We start from the raw sequence: 21246 nt of genomic DNA, 5'->3' as shown, positions 1-21246 counted from the left end.
TTGGCTCAGCACCTTATTATCCACTCTGTCCTGGTCTTCACTGTTGGTTGGGGCCACTTGGGGTTTCTGGGTTTGTGTGGGTTCTCGTCATCCCTCCGTGTGTTAGTGTTCAGGTTCCTTTGATTTGCGTGACCGTGGTGGTGGGAGCACGTGTTCTCGAGGTGTGAAACAGCCACATCTATACAAGATGATGGAAACTAATCCTGTAGCTCATGGCACATGTGACATTTGAGTTTGCTACCTGTTTCATCATTACATTTCATTACAGTAAAACAATAAAGGAAAAAAAGAGACTATCAGTTATTCAACAACAAAGTTCTAACACTGTGTTAGCAGCTAAAAGATTAAACTCAAACTCAGTGATTCAAATAACATAAAGTGTATTATTCAGAAGCAGAACTGTCTGCATGACAATTTTATTTTTGTTCAAGACAATACTTGAAAGCCAACTCTATTGCATGCATGACTTGCATCTCTAACAGTGTATTTCAAAACTGCAAACATGCATATTGAAAAAAAACAAAAAACATTTTGCAGTACATTAAGTTTAGTTCCTCAGTTATTTTTATTCAGTTAATGTTTTTGTGACTAACATTAATACAAGCAAAACAATGTTCCTGGTAAATAATCAGCGACAAATGTGAACCCATAGACTTCATGTTACTAAACAAACACAATGCACTCTTTGTTATTTGCTGTATGGATTACATGCTTGCAGAGTATTAGGATAAAATGCTTATTATAACCTAATCTAGTGTATTTTATAGTCTTCTAGCCTTTGTTATATATTACACATCCATAAATATAATGTAATGTTTGGTTTTTAGAATATGATTCTTTGATTTACTTTATAAACAGTTTAACTGTCTATTGTCCTTCCTGTGCTTTTGGCTGTTGCTCTTCTTCTGCTTGAGTTGGTGGGACGCCCTCCAAGAAGGTACAGAAGTACTTTGCTGTATTTAAATGAGGTTTCCTTAACAGCAAGTAGCATTTTGGAAAGTAGTAGGCTGCCAACAGTCCAAAGTTGCTTGCCAGGCTGAAATAAACATGGACAACTGACCTGTTCTTGTTATTATCTCTGTTGTTTTCTGTGTAGATTGGAATAAAGATCACCCAAATGACACAGTAGATCAGGGTGGAAAAGGTGATGTCTCTGGCTAGATTATACTGATGAAGAGGCTTCACTGCCATGAAGCTGCACATGAACGATGCAAGGGCCATTACACCATTGAAACCCTGCATTAAGGCAAATCCAATCAAAGGTGAAACAGGACACGAGAGGAATGATTCTACAAAGTCTATTGTCATATTTGCCACATATCCAGACAATGAAGGTCCTTCTTGAACAAACCAGCCACAGAGACCAGCCTGCACAGCGCAGCAGATCAGCACAAACAGCCAGCTCACAGGGCCTCTTAACAAATGCAGGTGAGAGGCAGCCATCTCTGGGAACTCTGTCACATAGAGTATCTGTTCGAAAAGAAAGGTTACCATTAGTCTTGTACTGTGTACTTCGGTTCCACAGTATATTATGCACGCTCCCACATAGGCAATAATTACACAAACGTTTGGGGTTGTGTCAAGTCACAGTTAGGTGGTTAGAAATTCATATTCTACAAAACTAAATAAGAAAGCAACTATATCAGTCATTACAAGGCTAGTTTTATAGACCTCAGAAGCTGCCATTTCGTGTTTTTACTTAAGTGCATTTGAAGTGATTTGTTGGCAGTATTTTTGAATACACTAAAGTTGTTAATTAGATTTTTTTAATGATGTTAATATAAATATAATTTGTACTTTGACGATTTTCATTTCTATACTATGCTTATCTTTTGAAAGTTCAAACCATTATTTTTATGTCTAACCAATTCTGTAGTTTCTGCACACTGCCAATGTGTGGCAGTGTTTCACAACTCTTTCCTCACCTGTAGTGAGATGGAAACTATAATGGAGAGGGTGAGCGTCTGGAAAAAGGAGGTGAAGGGCAGCTGAAGACGACACACCACATCCCCTGGCGCCCCCAGGAAAGACAGCAGACTGAGACATGCTCCCATCAGGCCAAGCACAGCCACAAAACTCAAGGGACCCCCCGAGGCCGTTACCAGTGGGGTTCCACGGTGCATCAGGAACATGACACCCACTGCACCCAGACATACCAGCAGCAGCGTACCAACCAGCATCATTATCACAGCATCCTGGCTGTGCCACTCAAAAAACTTAAAGATGGGGTCAGTGCAGTTTGTGCTGCGATGCTGGGACCACTGACGGTTGGGACACTTAGTACACTGGGTGTCGTCTGTGAGTGAGAAAGCACAAAAAACACACACAGCTCCTCTGTTAATCAAGAGCATAGATAGGACTCATAGGAATGTAACTTAATGTGTTTAGTTGAATACTTCATTATTACTTCATTTAAGTACTTAATTTGAAGTACTTTTTATGTTATGCTACTTCTGTTTCTACTCCACTATTTATTTCTACTTCATACTAGGTCATTTATTTTATTTTAACTTATTATTTTACAGATAAATTACATTATACATTATAAGATCTGCCAGTTATTGAATCAGTAATATTTAGGTAAATAAAATAATCAACAGCTTCAGTGACCAAGTATCACAATCTATACGATTTCACATAACATGTATATAAAAATAACAGAAAATTGCTCACTCAACACAGCTTTGTGTTGGATAATATTACACAGCACAATTTATCATTTGATGGGAGACAGACCTGAACATCAGCCTGAAAACTGTGCCCAGTGGCATTTTATACTGAGTTTAATTTATGATTAAATATTCTGAGTTCCCAAGTTTTTGCCTTTGCGTGTTTTCCTGGCTATTCAATTATTCAATTATAATAGCATCACTCTGAAAACTTTAGCGGTGCTGGCAGGTAGAGGAACTCTCATTATGGTTATTTTTTAGGTTATACTAAATTAACCTGCAGGTTTATTTTATGAGAAATGCGTGAGAGTATCTATCTCTGACAAGAATTCAAATAACCAAGGTCCGATATGTGAGACAAGAATGAACAAATACACTACCATTTTTTGCCTGGTAAGTGCCAGCAAGACAGTCAATGCAGTCAAAACAGCAGGAATGGAAGCCTTTGACTCTGTGGACCTGACCCGTGTCACATTTTGCTGAACAGTTTGATGTAGGAACCTGCAAAAGTTGTGGTAAATAATTCAGGAATTCAAACTGGGTCATGATTTCACTAAATTGGTTGAAATACCTTTTACACAATTTTTTTTTTAAAGTTACCTTGTTAGCTGACCAATTAAAGAGGGCCTCATTCAGGAACAGTTTCTCTTCGGTATAATTTCCCACAGTTTTAAAATTCACTTTCGATGGGTCTTTCCAGTCCCACTGAATGACATTGTAACCCATGTTTGGGTTGCCATTATCGTCAAACTCTATACGTGTGCCATTTATGTTAAGAGAAGTGTTCCTTAAAGTCTCCAACAGCTGCAAAATGATGATTTTTTTTAATGATTTGATTATTGTTGTTATTGATAAACTTGATTGCAAATTTTGTGCAGTCACCCATATACTAGAAAAAATAAAATAAATCACCTTCCAGGGATAGATTTTGCTTCCAGATCCCCACTTACAGGCAGTTGAATTGCACTCCAGCAGGTTATGCAGTGCCTGTGCTACACTGTAAACAGCAGCATACACACTGAAAGCTGACGTCTGCACTGCAGGTGCTTCCACTATGCTAATGTTGTCTAGTGACAATTTCCAGCATTGTGGGCAGCGATTGTTTGGATGATTAAGATTTGTAGTTGGAGTGGATGTCTTTGCCCGCTCTGCACTGAGTTTCTTGAAGAGCTCCATTGCATAATCACTGAACAAGCTGAGCGTGCCTATTTTGTCAAGGAATCCGACGACTGTTCCAATTGTTTCAATGTTGGGTAGAGAAGTCACTTGAGCATCGATGGTCCAACTTGTGCTGGCAATCCAAACAGCTGTTAAATTACTCCTGATAACCTGGAATAAATTAAATGATTAACTGGTGCTGAACAAATTCTGACCACTAATAGAAAATAATAAATTTCTTAGTTGCTTTAGATATCTGCTTCACCAACCTCTTTAAAAAAGATTTCACTTTGCTCTGGAAGAGTGAACACCACCACCACTCCAACTTTAGTCTCTTTTATATTGCCTATAATGGTTTTGACCATTGGCACAGGGTCAGTGTACACTGGAATCAGACCCTGATAGGCCACACAGATAGATGCGTTGTCTGCAAATTTGGTGAACATCTGCACACCTTGTTGTCCGTACTCCTCGTCACTGCCCACAATTGCCACCCAGTTCCAGCCAAATTTCTCTATTAGCTTTATTATGACATCCACTTGCCATTTGTCACTGGGCACCGTACGAAAGAATGACGGGTAGGAAACATCATCACTGAATTTGTCACTGGTGGCTCCATAGCTAATCTGGTGCAAGTATAAAAAAGTAAAAATTAGCGTTGTTTACCTGTACTCACTGTTGACATACTGGATAATACCTAATATATCATGGTAAAAATGTTAAATTAACTAAACAGGAAAGAATTAATTTTCTGTGATATAACCTGGCACAAATCCTTAGATCTACCTGTAAGAGTTACTTTTACATTTGAAATATTTATTGTCAGATCTTTGCATTAATAGAAACTATGCTTTAAATCTTAAGATGTATGTGTATTCAAACCTGTGGCATCAAAAAGAATCCCAGGAGTTTTCCAATGACTGACACCATTTCTGAGTCAAGAGGACCAATCACTGCAACTACGCTCGTCTCATAGTCGGTGTAATTACACTGCACAGGTAGTTCTTGGTTGAATTTTGCAGTGAGAAAAGACAGAGTGGGCTTTATAATGACTGATGCTTGTGTGCATGTGTCATAGATTTCATAACCTAACTTGATGCCAGGGAGGAGAGTCTGGTTTCCGTTGATTTCATCCACTGCGTATTTCATGGCTATAGCAAGTCCCAGTCCAAGATCATTTAAACTGTTCAGCCACAAGCAGAAAACGGTAGAAGTCATGGTAAGTTAGGGTTAGCGTACACTGTCATTTATACAGGGAGTGCAGAATTATTAGGCAAGTTGTATTTTTGAGGAATAATGTTATTATTGAACACCAACCATGTTCTCAATGAACCCAAAAAACTCATTAATATCAAAGCTGAATGTTTTTGGAAGTAGTTTTTAGTTTGTTTTTAGTTTTAGCTATTTTAGGGGGATATCTGTGTGTGCAGGTGACTATTACTGTGCATAATTATTAGGCAACTTAACAAAAAACAAATATATACCCATTTCAATTATTTATTTTTACCAGTGAAACCAATATAACATCTCCACATTCACAAATATACATTTCTGACATTCAAAAACAAAACAAAATCAAATCAGCGACCAATATAGCCACCTTTCTTTGCAAGGACACTCAAAAGCCTGCCATCCATGGATTCTGTCAGTGTTTTGATCTGTTCACCATCAACATTGCGTGCAGCAGCAACCACAGCCTCCCAGACACTGTTCAGAGAGGTGTACTGTTTTCCCTCCTTGTAAATCTCACATTTGATGATGGACCACAGGTTCTCAATGGGGTTCAGATCAGGTGAACAAGGTGGCCATGTCATTAGTTTTTCTTCTTTCATACCCTTTCTTGCCAGCCACGCTGTGGAGTACTTGGACACATGTGATGGAGCATTGTCCTGCATGAAAATCATGTTTTTCTTGAAGGATGCAGACTTCTTCCTGTACCACTGCTTGAAGAAGGTGTCTTCCAGAAACTGGCAGTAGGACTGGGAGCTGAGCTTGACTCCATCCTCAACCCGAAAAGGCCCCACAAGCTCATCTTTGATGATACCAGCCCAAACCAGTACTCCACCTCCACCTTGCTGGCGTCTGAGTCGGACTGGAGCTCTCTGCCCTTTACCAATCCAGCCACGGGCCCATCCATCTGGCCCATCAAGACTCACTCTCATTTCATCAGTCCATAAAACCTTAGAAAAACCAGTCTTGAGATATTTCTTGGCCCAGTCTTGACGTTTCAGCTTGTGTGTCTTGTTCAGTGGTGGTCGTCTTTCAGCCTTTCTTACCTTGGCCATGTCTCTGAGTATTGCACACCTTGTGCTTTTGGGCACTCCAGTGAGGTTGCAGCTCTGAAATATGGCCAAACTGGTGGCAAGTGGCATCTTGGCAGCTGCACGCTTGACTTTTCTCAGTTCATGGGCAGTTATTTGGCGCCTTGGTTTTTCCACACGCTTCTTGCGACCCTGTTGACTATTTTGAATGAAACGCTTGATTGTTCGATGATCACGCTTCAGAAGCTTTGCAATTATGAGACTGCTGCATCCCTCTGCAAGATATCTCACTATTTTTGACTTTTCTGAGCCTGTCAAGTCCTTCTTTTGACCCATTTTGCCAAAGGAAAGGCCGTTGCCTAATAATTATGCACACCTGATATAGGGTGTTGATGTCATTAGACCACACCCCTTCTCATTACAGAGATGCACATCACCTAATATGCTTAATTGGTAGTAGGCTTTCAAGCCTATACAGCTTGGAGTAAGACAACATGCATGAAGAGGATGATGTGGACAAAATACTCATTTGCCTAATAATTCTGCACTCCCTGTATATGTGATGAATTTTTCTTAACCATCCTTACCTTTCACAGCTTATCTGGTTTGGCTCTGTTATGTCACTGAGGCTGCTGGTGACATCGTTAATGGGAAAGAGCCCTCCGAGCATAATGTCCCCAGACAAACTGAAGAGGTTGGTAGAAATGTTGTTGACCCATTCAGGCAAACTCTCACTGCAGCGCAGTGTAAAGAAACAGCACAAAACCAGCAGAGTGAAACGTGAAGCCATGATCCCAATAAGTGTTAGACTGAAGGCACAGTACTGACATTACTGTATTTTCTTGTCAGAGCATCATGACAGATGGTTTTATGCAAATTCACCCATAAGTCCATATGCCCTCCCTCGCCTGTCTGACCAAACCTGACAGTTTAGGAAGAGCAAATTGCAAATAAAAACAAATACATGTGTAGTATGACCTGATATGAATCTTTTCATACAATCTTTTTAGAAATTTTTTTTTTGATGATGTTAAAAAGACTCTAATGATTTTCACACGGTTAAGATATTGCATTTAATTGTCACGCTCCTAGATGAAAAGACTCACCATAGAGACACTATGTTATTACTCTATGTTAGCGTGTATGCTGCATCAGCGGTGTTCATCTTTCATGACATTTTCATTACATTTGTTTGTGGTTTGGAATTTGTCTTTTTTTCTTTGTGGATTTTTCCTTTTTTTTTTGGTGTATCAGTCTTTCATGAGATGAGCACACACAGTAAACCCCTGTGTGTGTCAACTTACTGAGATGTTATAACACAGCAACACCTTGCATGTCCAATGTTATGTTAAGTTGGTTACTTTTGGTCATTTACGTGAAAATATATAGTGACAAACCCAAGAGGCCACAAAAACTACTCACATGTTTAAAGTTTGTGTGATGTTGAACATTACATTATTATCTGTTTTTGTTCATTTTTTAAAATTTTTTTTACCTCACTGTTGGCTTTGCATGTGTATTTGCATGTAATGTTGCACAAAGCAGGTTCATGCAAAGGTTATTTAAATAAACCTACAGCAGACATATAAGTAAGCTCTTTTAAATGTTCATTTAAAAATATCCTGTACAAACTTTGAAGGTTTTGTTCATAATTCAGTTGCCTTTAAAAAAATATTACAGGTCCAGTTTATCTGTATTTTAAAAATATTTGGTAACATATTTTTAAAAAACATATGGCCATTCCTGTTTTAACGTGCATGTATCCCATAAAAGATCTGTAACTTCTATGAACTACACTCTGAAATGGTGCAAATGTGTAAAGAGACATTTTGCAAGCTTGAGTAAAAGTTTTACACACCACATATTTTCAGTTGATAATTGGCTGACTGGTATTTGTACCAACAAACAGCATAAAAACTTACAATGCACTTGATTTGCATCCTTGAGTTTCTACAGAAAGGAGGTGTGGATTCACATGAAGCCAAAGTGAACTGACAGGCTAAGTGTTGTTTTCTTTAGAGTGCATGTTATTTGGTAAAACTGGAATCAATATTAAGACACTGAGCTAAAAACAAGCCCAACTAAGTCATTATATTATTAACTAATCAACATTAATAAATAAATAAACTTGGCTTGCTTCAAGTTTATTTTCTTTCCTGGAGTTATTAACACAAGGCCTTGAATTGTTCTCAAATGTGTTCATGGACCACAAACAGTTTAGGTTAGGCTAAAGTAAGCCAGACCTGTTAAACCCTTCCATAATAATCAGCTTTAAGAAAGCATTTCCTGTCCTTTCTCTTTCTTGTAGTGTAAACGAGTAGCAGTACTGTGAAAAAGCCATCCCTCTTTTCATTATGTTGAAATAGATGCAGTGACTTGTTAAAAATTTGCAAACATAAACATAAATACAGGATATAAGGCAAAAGCACAGTTTGTATTCTTCATAGAGGATGAGTTATTCAAAGCTCTTCTTTGAATATTAGCATTGCATTTTTTCCATCCTCTGTAAAGATACCACACTCCTTCAATAATGTTGAGGTCCAGGATATTGGAAGGTCAATCCATAACTGATATTGTGCATTTTCCATCCAGTATTTGGGATCATTGTCATGCTGAAAAGTGAAGCTGTTGGCAATGGAACGAGAGGACTAAAAATCTGATTGTGCTTTGTTGTGTTTATAATTCCATCTATTTTGACAAGCTCTTGTACCTCTCCGGACAATCTCTGATGACGATTTGAAATAAAATTTTCAAATTTGGACTCATCACTCTATGAGACCTGTTTCCACTGAAACAGTGGAACAGACACTGTTCATCTACTATAGAAACTTTTTTTTCTTGCCACGTATTAACAGAAGTAGCCAAGGACCTGAAGATACAATTTAAAATTGGCTCTTTTATAGCTTATCTTGTGGACTTGTGGACACAAAACTGGTTAAAAAAAGATCCCTCTGAAAATGGTCAGGTTCAAGGACCGGACTGAAAACAAGTGAGGCAGCAAATTTACAAAGAAAAATTTTGAAAGGCCTTCAGAAAACCTGGAGAACTATTGTTTAAGACCATTTAAAACATTATGAGAAACTCTGGCTCCCTGGAAGCAAAATATAAAGCAATGAGTTGTGCTTGAGACTTTTGGACAGCTCTGTATTTTGTAAAATGATTACTTTTAATGAACCATCTATTTAAGTTTACTGGCTGATAATGAAAAGTCTGTTTTAATATTTCTGCGGTATTTCACAATCAACAAATCTGCTGTTGTTCTGGGTGCTTTTATATTGCACACATCAAAGCCCAAAACCTTCACATATAGTTAGTTTGAATTCTATCTGATTTGAGCAATTTGTTTTGAAAATCTTAATAGAAATTTTGAGTTTCTCTTCTATTTTTACACCTTGTGAAGTGATCATTGTGTCAGATTTAACCCTGTGGTTGTCTGATTCAGGCCTGTAGACTGTGTGTTTGCTGTTAGCCTTTTTTTCTCTTCTATATAGGGCTGCTCAATTAATCGAATTTTAATCACGATTACGATCTGGGCTTTCAACGATCATTAAAAATGACTGAACCGATTATTAGCCCCTCCCTCGTGCTTTTCTCTCGCGCTGCTCCGTGTGGCAAATCGAGCGCACCTCTCTGCATTTCGAACACGTGTCACAACAATTAAGAGGACCCAAGGGAAGCTCGGAAAGCTAAGCAGAAGTTATTTGGAGAGGAGAGTGACTGCCGTTGGTTGAAAAGAGAGGTAAAAAAAACAAAAAAAAACTTCTGTGGTGTGGAAACATTATGGGTTCGTGGAGTCAGACGTGGATCAAGTAGACATAGTGTGTAAACTTTGCTACAGTGTCGTAGCTGCACCACAGAGCAACACTGCAAAGTTCACGAAACATAGATGTTTACATTTTTCATTTATTTTTTATATTGCAAACATTTGCACTGTTATCAGTATTTGCACACTATTTTATATTATTTTTTAAAGTCATTATTCAATACATTGTTATTGTTAACCCTTTAAATCCCTGTAGAACCAGAAACGCGTAAGCTAGCGCAATAATTTGTATTGGGGAGGAGTTGTACTTACATCTTATGCCATCAGCTTGTCCTCGGTCATGGTTTCCTTCCACGTAAAGCTTTACAAAAATTGCATAAAAAGCACTTGCAGGAAAAAAAACATAATATTCCAGAAACAGGCGTTGCCGATCTGATCAGCTGTTCGTAACACTTCCCACAATGAAAAAGAGGTCAACGCGAACTACCGCATGTCCACCATTTCCTGTCTGAAACCGGAAGTGACGTCATTTTCGCGGAAAATGTAGTTTTTTTTACTTGTAGGCCTTAAAAGCCTATACTGGTGTTTTTATAAGTCATGTTTACTTTTCTGAATAGTTGCTGGGATGCTTAGAACTCGAATTGCACTGCTGGAAATAGTTTATTTTGATGCACATGCTGTTTTCTTTGCAAATTTGCATCATAGGATTGTTTTTTGTTTTTCCTCCAGTACATAAAAAATGCTATATCTCCAAAATAAAACTATGAAGACACTCAAAATAAATTTCCTGTTGTTGTAAACTATTTTTTGCAACTTTTTTGTATTTAAAGTTTTGAGGGATAAACCTCTTCAATTCAATTCAATTTTTTTATATTTATTGCACTTTTTGTAATTAATGTAATTACTATGGACTTAATGCATACATATTATTAAATAGGGGTGCAACGATACTCGTATTGATATTGAACCGTTTGATACAGTGCTTTCGGTTCGGTACGCATATGTATTGAACAATACAAAATTTGTAATTTATTTTATCAACTGGCACGGTGGTTAGCACTGTTGCCGCACAGCAAGAAGGTCCTGAGTTCAATTCCAACATCAGGCCGGGGTCTTTCTGTGTGGAGTTTGCATGTTCTCCCCGTGTTTGCGTGGGTTCTCTCCGGGTACTCCGGCTTCCTCCCACCATCCAAAGACATGCAGCTTGTGGGGATAGGTTAATTGGATAATCCAAATTGCCACTAGGTGTGAATGTGCGAATGAATGTGAGTGCGAATGGTTGTCTGTCCCTGTGTGTTAGCCCTGCGACAGACTGACGACCTGTCCAGGGTGTACCCTGCCTCTCGCCCTATGACAGCTGGGATGGGCTCCAGCGCCCCCCGCGACCCTGAAAAGGATAAGCGGAAGCGAATGGATGGATGGATGGATGGATGGATGGATGGATGGATTTTATCAACTTTCCTTCTGACGATGCTGTCTGTGTTGAGTGCTCAGTGAATCTGCGTTCGACTACTCTACGTTCGACTACTACACTGTCGAGCGCAGATCCACTGAGCGTTCAACACAGACAGCATTGTCAGAAGGAAGAGCGCAGGGCAAGCTAGCGAGACAGAAGTTAAGCTCTCATTGCAACATGGCAAATTGAACCTCCCCCACCATCATTCAGATCTGGCGTTTGGAATTATTTTGCTTTTCATGTGACGTATGACCCTGAAGGTAAGCGCGTCATGGACTAAAGTAAAACAGTATGTTGGATGTGCCACGCAATGCTCAATTACATGGGTGGAAACTAGTGTGTTAGCGCAGTTAGCTCGTTAACGTGTTGGCCGTCTAGCCCCACGCACAGGGCGATCAGGGGTAGCTCATTAACGGAGATTTGCCGTGTTGTGGCGTTAACGTCATTTCAACGAGATTAACGCTGACAGCACTAGTGGGAACACAACGAATATGACTGCACATTTACGCTGACATCATCCTAGTGCAAAGACAAGTGGAAGCAGACAAAAACAACAAGCATGCATGCTACAAACTTTACCCGAGTCATTTAGACAGCCGTTAGCACATGATTTTCCTTATGGGGACCTGATATGTTTAATATTGTGGCGAGCTCAGACAACAAGGAGACGGAGGTGTCGTTTGGTCTTGCTTCCCATGAGCTAGCCAGGGAGCACAGCCGTTTATTGACATCTGGAAAAATAAATGTCAATGCTTTTGCATTCTTTCGGAAATGTAGCTGGGTAATTATGTCATTGGCATCGGTGAGCCACTGTCAATATGTGACATATTGAAATCGCGTTTGAATTTGCGCTTGTTTTTTGCTTTCACTTTGCAAATGTCCAGGTGCCTTCTTTTGGCGCACCGGCCGGTCACAACCGGCGGGGAAAAGTCACTCGGGTCAGAACATGGGGTGCCACCATCATCCCACTTCTGACACCAATGTGGCGAGCTCAGACAAGGAGTAGTCGGAGGTGTCGTTTGGTCTTGCTTCCTGTGAGCTAGCCAGGGAGCACAGCCGTTTATTGACATCTGCAGAAGAACACTGCCGCTAGCTAACTGCTCAGCGCGGCAACCGCACAGCAACAACAACAACAACACACAGGGCGCCCTCTGACCCCGGAAGGACACACTGTTGCAGCGAGAGGGCGTCACCTGTCACTATGGCAACATAAACAAAACATAACTGTACAAACAGAACCCCGAACAGCCCTGACCCGCTACAATATGCTGCTGAGAATATAGCCCAGAAGAAGCGTATAGTATAGCTTTTATTTTGGAAAGAGCCATTTCTCTGTAATAAACTCTCTTTTCCAAAGATGAGTGATTCCTCAATCAGATACAGGGCTTGCAAAATCGCTAGCCCGACGTCCCGGGGCTAGCGATTTTTCCAGTCGGGCTACCAAAATCTATCTCTGCCCTGCCCGTCGGGCTATTGTAGTAAGGAAAAATATATGTCAATGCTTTTGCATTCTTTCGGAAATGTAGCTGGGTAATTATGTCATTGGCATCGGTGAGCCACTGTCAATATGTGACATATTGAAATCGCGTTTGAATTTGCGCTTGTTTTTTGCTTTCACTTTGCAAATGTCCAGGTGCCTTCTTTTGGCGCACCGGCCGGTCACAACCGGCGGGGAAAAGTCACTCGGGTCAGAACATGGGGTGCCACCATCATCCCACTTCTGACACCAATGTGGCGAGCTCAGACAAGGAGTAGTCGGAGGTGTCGTTTGGTCTTGCTTCCCGTGAGCTAGCCAGGGAGCACAGCCGTTTATTGACATCTGCAGAAGAACACTGCCGCTAGCTAACTGCAACCGCGCGGCAACCGCACAGCAACAACAACAACAACACACAGGGCGCCCTCTGACCCCGGAAGGACACACCGTCGCAGCGAGAGGGCGTCACCCGTCACTATGGCAACATAAACAAAACATAACTGTACAAACAGAACTCCGAACAGCCCTGACCCGCTACATAGCCCCCCACCTAAGGGGTCAGTCGTCCTCGACGACCCCATTGCCCCACACAAAGTCCTGCAAATGTCCAGGTGCCTTCTTTTGGCGCACCGTCCGGTCACGACCGGCGGGGGAAAAGTCACTCGGGTCAGAACATGGGGTGCCACCATCATCCCACTTCTGACACCAATGTGGCGAGCTCAGACAACGAGGAGACGGAGGTGTCGTTTGGTCTTGCTTCCCGTGAGCTAGCCAGGGAGCACAGCCGTTTATTGAAATCGCGTTTGAATTTGCGCTTGTTTTTTGCTTTCACTTTGCAATCGCGCAAACTGTGTATAGAGAGCGACAGTACTGATTGGTGAGTGATGATAATTTACGCACCAATTCCTCTGACATCGTCTTATCAATCGTTAGCTTACTATGCAAACATGACAAGTGAAATCTCCCGCAGCAAGCTTAAACATATGAGAGGTTGATCGCGCAGAGAATCGCTGACCCTTGTGTGTGTGTGTGTGTGTGTGTGTGTGTGTGTGTGTGTGTGTGTGTGTGTGTGTGTAAAAGCAGCAGGATATATATTTTAGTTCTGCTGAGCCAAATAAGACAGGTCAGGGTGAAGAAGTGACAGCCAAAGAAAAGCTTACCACAAAACAGAAAAGTTATGACAAATCAGACTATAAGGCAAAAAGAAAGTGCAGCTTTATGGTTTCATGGACAAAAGAATTTCTGTGGCTGCAATATGACGAGCTATATAACCGGGGCTGCACATAAGTGGTCCGCAGGTGCGCATTCGCTGTCAAAAAAAAACAAAAAAACGCGCACAAGATATGAAGTTGCAACGCGTGTTTGCATACATAAGATTTTCTGGAGGAGGACAGACATTTGTTTAGAACTCTTAAAGATGTCGAAGAAGCTCCTTTAAGCAATTACTTTGGTGTTCCTCCACCTCCAAACAAATGTCAGAAGGAGTCCGAACCACAAAAGAAGCGCGTATTCTCGGAAAAGTGGTTGCAGGGGGAGAGCTGGCTTCAAACAAATGATGAACGCACAGAGATGTGGTGCGGAATGTGCCGTGAAAATCCCACTCTAGCGGACAAAAACAGTGCTTTTTATATGGACGCAAACGCGCGTTGCAACTTCTTATCTGGTGCGCGTCTTTTATTTTGACAGCGAATGCGCACATGCGGACCACTTATGTGCACCCGTGTAAATAACATAATGTTCTGCCGGGTGTGTTGTTGGTTTTCTCTCGATTTCTGAGTTGACAAGCGCCTTTGTTACTGGGACCAGTCATTTTAAGAAAGGCCCCCATTAGAACCCATGAGAAATGCAAGAAATGCATTATTGCTCAGTCTGCAATATCTTTCCCAGAACAAACACCAATTGCAAATAACATACTAAAAATAAACCTGAAAAATCTGTTTAGAACAGCGTACTATGTTGCAAAGAGTGAACTACCACTGGCAAAATTTAGCAGTCTTTGCAAACTTCAAAAAGCAAATGGCCTAGATCTTGGTTCCACTTGCCTCTCACCCGTGACTTCAGTGGAAATTTCAGGATCTGACACAGACTGATTCATGTCCTACACAGTTCTTACAAGTTCATAGAAATTTCTGTTCAATTAGAACCAAGTATTTGAGTTGATGATTGTAATTTTTATACAATGTTGTAATTTGTTTTTCAACAATTTTTTGATTAATGTTTTGTTTCCTTTACAATATTATACTTTAATATTTAATAGGTTCTTGCATTATATGCAGATCAAACGTCACCATTTTTTGTTGTGTACACTTATCTTTTGACCTGAACAGGCCTGATTTGAAGACGTTTCAGTTACAGGAAGTCATTGTTCAAGAACATAAAGGAGGAGTTTTGCTGCCTATCTTGTTTGTCATCTTGACGTAAGAAGAGCAATGATGAAATGTTTTCTTTAGTGCAGCCTGTCTGCGCCTGTCTGCTAACCTTCACTCTTTTAACACAAGCTGGCATTCAAACTTTTATCCTTCCTGCGAATCGTCAGGATCACTTTATTTGCAGAAACATTTAAAGATGCTTACATGTCTCTGACTGGATCTTGTGTGAGGGCGGGTTCAGTGTTTCTGCAAGAAGCGCATGCAGATTAACATCTTGTTTATGTTTGAGCAGCTTTCTTCCTCAAGCATAAATTCGTTGTGTTTTGTAGCTAAGGAAAACCTTTACTGTTGATGTGGGCCAACATCACACGTATGCAAACTGTTCCCTGTTTTATGTCAAGCACAGTACTAAGTGAGTGGGGAAGAGGAAAAAGAATACATAAAAGTCTAACAGCAACAAGGCTTCAGGAGCAGTGCCTCAATCTCATGACTTTCAGTTGTTTTTACTTGCTAATGGTTCTTCTGTGTTTATAAGAAACAATGTTCTTGTGACAAAGTAGGAACAAACTTTCTCTATGGCCAGATGCCACTAGAGGTCTGCACTGTCTCTCTAAAGATCTGCGTGATGCTAAACACTCTATACAAATATATATATGTAAATATAAAAACTATAAAGTGTGTCTTCTTGTATGCATCTCGTTTTGTGTATGCTACACCTGAATTTACATAGCTCAGCCACTAGATGTCAGATGTGTGTATTCTACTGGCTTTACCACACACACTCACAAAGTCTGCCTTGTCAGGTGGACAGAGATCTGACACTGTCTAATAAATAGAGGACAGTTATGCATTAAAAAAAAAGAAAAGTCTAAGTTGATCAAATTCAGATTAAGATGCATCGCTTTGTTGGCCATGAAGTCTAGAAGGTGTCAGCAGCTGTGTGGGCAGCAGGTACACTGTGTAGCAAGCTGCTGTTTGAACAACTGATAACAGATGGGAGTCAACCTGTTTAAATGTTGAATCTAAGAAGAAAAGTGTTTTGTCCTGGAAGTCTGACGCTACATTTCCTGTTTGTCTGTACATTTCCACGGGTGCACTGCAAAGAAGGGAACATTCTTGGACAACACTTCTGAGAAACAATCTACAAGGTGTTCTTTGCATCAGGGGAACACCATGTACATGCTGATGTGAAAAAATAGATACTTCTGAACACATTTTCTGCCCTTGTGCCAGCATTAATGCACTGTGGTTGGCAGTGATAATGTGCCAATAGTGCCATTGTGTCTGTCCCAAGTGACTGTGACTGTTGCAAAACACTGTCTGAGCTGCACTCCCTCTCATAGTGAAAGTCAGGAAAATGACTTGCTCTCCCTTGCTTCCTTTGTCCCTCCTTCCCTCGCTGTTCCCCCTCCTCTTTGCCTGCAGAGTGGCCGGATCAGCCTCACTCTCTAATCTTCATTGCTGGCTTGAGAAACACTGGGCCCGTTGTTGACATGTTGGCCTCATACCCCACAGGGGCTGACAAATTATTAGCCAGCCTCTCTGTGCAGAGTGAGGACAACCAGCTAGCCAGGGAGTCTGTGCAGCCGGGCAGCAGAATACTAAACTGTAACAGTGGACATGAGAGCTGTCCTGATCACTGATAGTAGAAGATACCTGGGGCAACGATGAGCCGCCGCCTGTTGTATGACTGCAGGGGCAATTGGTCAGGACTGAACCATATGTGGTGTCGCAATCCAAACACGCACATGCAGTGCTTTTACCTCACCTTGAAGAGTTAAATAAAGGATTCATCCTCCCCCATGTCAGCAGTAAAACTTGTTCTTCTTCGTGTCTTTAGGCTGTGTGTAAGCGTCTGCGTGCGTGTGCACCTTGTTGTGTTGCAACCTCTATTTGTACATAGATCCACATGTGCAGTGATACAGTATATAAACAAAGAAACATATTCGTGTGTATTGTTTTATTACATTTACAACCAGTTGACGGCAAGATTTGCCTAGTTAAGTATTATGCAAATACTTAATACTTCAAAAGCTACCACACTGTTCTGTGGAGGTTTATCATCTAGGTACAGCCTACAGGAGTAGCTTCATAAAAATCAAGAAAAACTACACACAATTTAACTCAGTTCTTAGAATTGGGTTAGCCCTGTCCAAATTCAGAGTGCAAACAGCGGAACAACAGTGTTTGCACTCTAAACTTACTTACCTTCAGGTCAAGGCAAAAAGGTCTTTTCATGCTTGGTGCGGAAAACTATTTCCAATAAGGCACAACAGCGTTTGGGTGCATTTCTGGATCATGACTGATTTACGACAGCCTGTGGGGCTGAAGCAGTTTATGAGTTTGTTGAATTATAAGAGTACACAGAAAAATTGTTACATCACATGTTAGGAGCTTGTAGTGAGTTACGAAATGAAAAAAGGCATTGCCAAACAGCTGATTTGAATATCCGACACACAAAAAATGCGTTTCTATTTTATGTGTTGGGAATACTGTGAAGGGCAGAAAGTCAAAGAGACATCACCTGAACAACTGTTCGGTTATCTATCTGTTTGTCCACATGTACGATGTTGTCACAGCTGTGCAAACTCTGGTGACATTATGGACCAAAGCAATGAAGAACAGTACAGCTTGTCTGACCTGTGCTGTACAAACAATTCCAGATCTGCACACAGCTACAGCTGGCCATGTGGGCATATTGCATTTTTACATTTTTACTCTGTGGGCTGTGTTTGGTTGAGAAATATCTTTCTTTTTTCTTCTTCACACATCACACTCTGTTGTACATCATAATGTTTTACTTTACGAATTTCAAATAAACATTCAAAATCAGAAGGCGCTTCATTATCTGATTTGATGTGTGTCATGTTTCACTGTGTGTGCCTAAGTTTATGCGTGTGTGTGTGTGTCTCTGTGGTGTCACGTTACACTCCAAAGCTAACTGATAGGTCTAATCTGTCATCCTACAGTCTGTGACTCATTTGATGAGTTATCTGTAATCTTTCTGTTCCCCTCCTGTGGTTTTAACCTGCTGGAACTGGTGATATGAGCTATTTCCTCCAGTAAAATAAAAGCAGAAGGACATTCAAAGAGCAAAGGAACATCAAGGCCCTACGTTGCAATGTCAAGGAAAGTGGTCTAGATCTGTCCCAGAATGTAATAGCTTTTTTTTACTGCCCATATCCCATAGCTCCAATAAAATTTGCTTTGCTAGTTTTTATATCATGCTGACAAACGGGCAGCCTGCCTCATGTCACTCTCAGGACGGCTGTTCAATACTGAAAATGGTTTGTGGTGGAATGATTTTTGGAGTGGGGATAAAAGTGTCCAAATATATTAAAGTGATCTTTTTATCAATGCCATGACAATTTGAAAACAATATGAACACATGAAAGGATGAATTACCACATGAATGTAAATACCTCTTCCTTTATAGAGCATTATAGCAAGCTTTCAGCTCTTTGTCAGCTCTTTGTCTAGCTGTCTAGCTGTGTCGTTGTTTTGAAAGGCACATGTATTCCTAGAAAAAACCAGTAACCCCTGTGTTCACTACCTGCTTGACAACAAATCGCAACCAGGATTAGTTCTAGCTGGTGAACATAATGGCACAATTACTTGCTAAAATAGCAGATATGCTGCAGAAATTGGTTGATTCTGAGAATGGGCGTTATATAGATTGAACTTTAGTCCATCAGGAGGGCAGCTTTTTGTTCATTGCTGCTCCACAAATTTAAAAAACAAGATAAAAGGTGTAGCCTCCATGATGTAAAACTGATTATTGTTGAGCAAATTAAACTAGAGTACATCTGCGATAATCAAATACAGGTTCTAATCTTTCCTAAGAGGAATCAGTGGCAAGAATCAAGAGATGGTCCATGCAGGAGGCACGGCCACTCACAACAATGACAGTGTTTTCATATGATGGAATCTCATAAAGGTTTAGACTCCCCTTCATTCATTCGAGCCTCATTTCAAGTGAAGTAGCCTGTTTGTGAGCAGCTGGAAAAACATCCGATGAGTAGGTGGCTGTATCTGTACACTAAGAAATTGGGATGAAACACTCGGAAGTTAGAATCAGGGCGTACGCAGGTACTATGGAATTTTACCAGATCAAACTTATGTAAGAGGCTCATCTAGCAGAGGATACCAGTCATTCACTGAGTCAGACAGAGAACGAAAAAGAAAGGAGAGCGGTAGCCGAGGCATTAACAGAAGGTAATGGTGTCAGACAGCAGTACTCAAATGCAGAAGGCAAATGGTGTTTATGGGAAGATAAATGAGGGGGAATGAAAGCTCGGGATGTCTGGTGCCTGAGGCTCTGTCTTGACTGCATGAGTCCTGTTGCTCTTAAGTCCTCTAATTCAGTTCTCTCCCTGTCATTGTTGAACCTTTTCACTCTGCATTTCCATCCGACGTGTGAGTCACGCACCAAGGTTGTCAGTCATCAGATGATTTGATGTGGCTTTATTAAAAAGAGGTGCGTCTGTCCCTCTGACTCAATAATTGCTTCCTTCTGAAGACAGACAGAGATCAGCATCTGCTGCGAGGAAGGCAGAGGAGGAGGAGGCGGAAGGGGTGAGAAGGGGGGCTGCTTGTTTTAGAAACATACCAGCTGCCACAGTCTGACCCTCTGGGTGTCTGTCTTCCTCAGCACAGGTTAGGGGCTGCCTTATGCAACCACACCACATGCCCACTCATGTCCAGGGACTCCTGCTCTGTCTCCACTCATGCTTCTCAACACACTGAGGCATGATGACATGAGTCACTGAGCTTGTGCTTTTTATTGTAGTTTGCTGCTAAAAAACCCTCAGTTTTCATTCTTAAAACAGTGAAATAAAGTGATAATGCTATACACCTGAAGGAATTAGAGTGGGAAAATGTATGTTCTTCCACTGATTTCAGTGGTTTTCTGAGAATACCGCAAAATAAATTAAATTAGATAAATTCAAAAAAACGACATCTGAGTTTTGTCATTTCTTTACAGGACATGAAAGAACAGCATCTGTATTTGAACTGAAACGTGGGCTGCGAGTTAGGTGCTGACTAGTAGGTAGTGTTAACCTGGGAAACTGTTTAGCAAGAGCAACCTCCACCATCACTCCAAAATTTTCCAGCCATCACTGATGAGCATGAAGGCTTTAATTCAGTATTTTCAGCTGCTCATTAAGGCAGCCTGACATTGTATCAATATTTATATTCCTTTTAGCGCAGACAGCCCAAGGGAGGGCATGTGTATGAGAGGAAAGAATGAGAAAGAACAGATTAAGAAGAATAAGAATCTAGAAATGGGTCAGATTGGGGATAAAGTTCAGGTGGTAGATTTACTCTGTCAGAGAGATTAGTCTATTATGAGGGCCAGTTGTATTACTTTGACCACTAAGCTGAGTTTTTTCCACACTCTGGGACCAGGCTGCAAATAGCACCCTGACATGAAGTCACATTTATGTTGGCAAATCTCAGGAAATTGGATAGCAAACAGAACTCATTCAGTGGAAACAGAGTTTGGATTCAGAATAGGTGTGTCCACCTTTAAGCACTGCTGTAACAATATTAATTACTGTCACTTTATTGGATCTGTTCCCTTTTATTAAGTCTGTCTAAAAATAATACTCGCCTTCTTCTTTAAAATATACACAAAGAAAAAATAATGCCACTGTAATTGTTCCTGCTCACTGGCCGTGCAAAGGGATGTCTTCACTAGAAGTGACATTGGAGTTTTGAATGTAATGTCCCTCATTGAAAGAGACAGGGTACCATAGCTCAGCTCTTGTTTTGTGCAAAAATGCATTCTGCTGTTTTGCTAAAGCTAAAATCAGCTCCCGGATGTCCGAGTTAGTCTAAATAAGTTAATATCTTAAAAGATGTAGAGTCATTTGAGTCTGAAATAGTGTTACCAAAAAAAAAAAAAACAAACACTCTGTAAGATACCCATGAGGATCCTTTTGTGCTGCACAGAATGAGGACAATAGAGCTTTTAAAGTGTCATTAATAAGGAGGGAGGTTTTGTTATTCCTGTTAGAGTAGAAATAATGACAATAAGTTTCTTTCTTTTGTTTGCTTTTTTTGTTTTTTTTTAACCCTATTAAGTCCCAGTGC

General features: G+C 40.6%; 1 protein-coding gene across 1 annotated transcript; it reads right to left on the bottom strand.

Moving 5' to 3' along the window:
• Window positions 1–452: 452 nt before the first annotated feature.
• Window positions 453–6878, bottom strand: LOC147330825 (taste receptor type 1 member 3-like). Its single transcript, XM_086294240.1, has 8 exons — window positions 6676–6878; window positions 4710–5010; window positions 4097–4453; window positions 3582–3998; window positions 3270–3473; window positions 3050–3170; window positions 1926–2296; window positions 453–1470 (listed from the first exon to the last, which is right to left on the bottom strand). Exons 1-8 carry the CDS (start codon window positions 6876–6878, stop codon window positions 868–870), a joined length of 2577 nt encoding a protein of 858 aa, XP_086150366.1. The 3' UTR covers window positions 453–867.
• Between the last annotated feature and the right edge of the window lie 14368 nt (window positions 6879–21246).

The sequence above is a fragment of the Aulonocara sp. 'chitande type north' Nkhata Bay genome, linkage group LG5 (assembly GCF_057382095.1).
Source record: "Aulonocara sp. 'chitande type north' Nkhata Bay isolate Kocher_YH1m ecotype deep benthic linkage group LG5, A_spYH_male_GT1.1, whole genome shotgun sequence".
Taxonomy (NCBI): domain Eukaryota; kingdom Metazoa; phylum Chordata; class Actinopteri; order Cichliformes; family Cichlidae; genus Aulonocara; species Aulonocara sp. 'chitande type north' Nkhata Bay.
The sequence above is the reverse complement of the archived record's forward strand: the minus strand, read 5'-3'. Positions and strand labels throughout refer to the sequence as shown.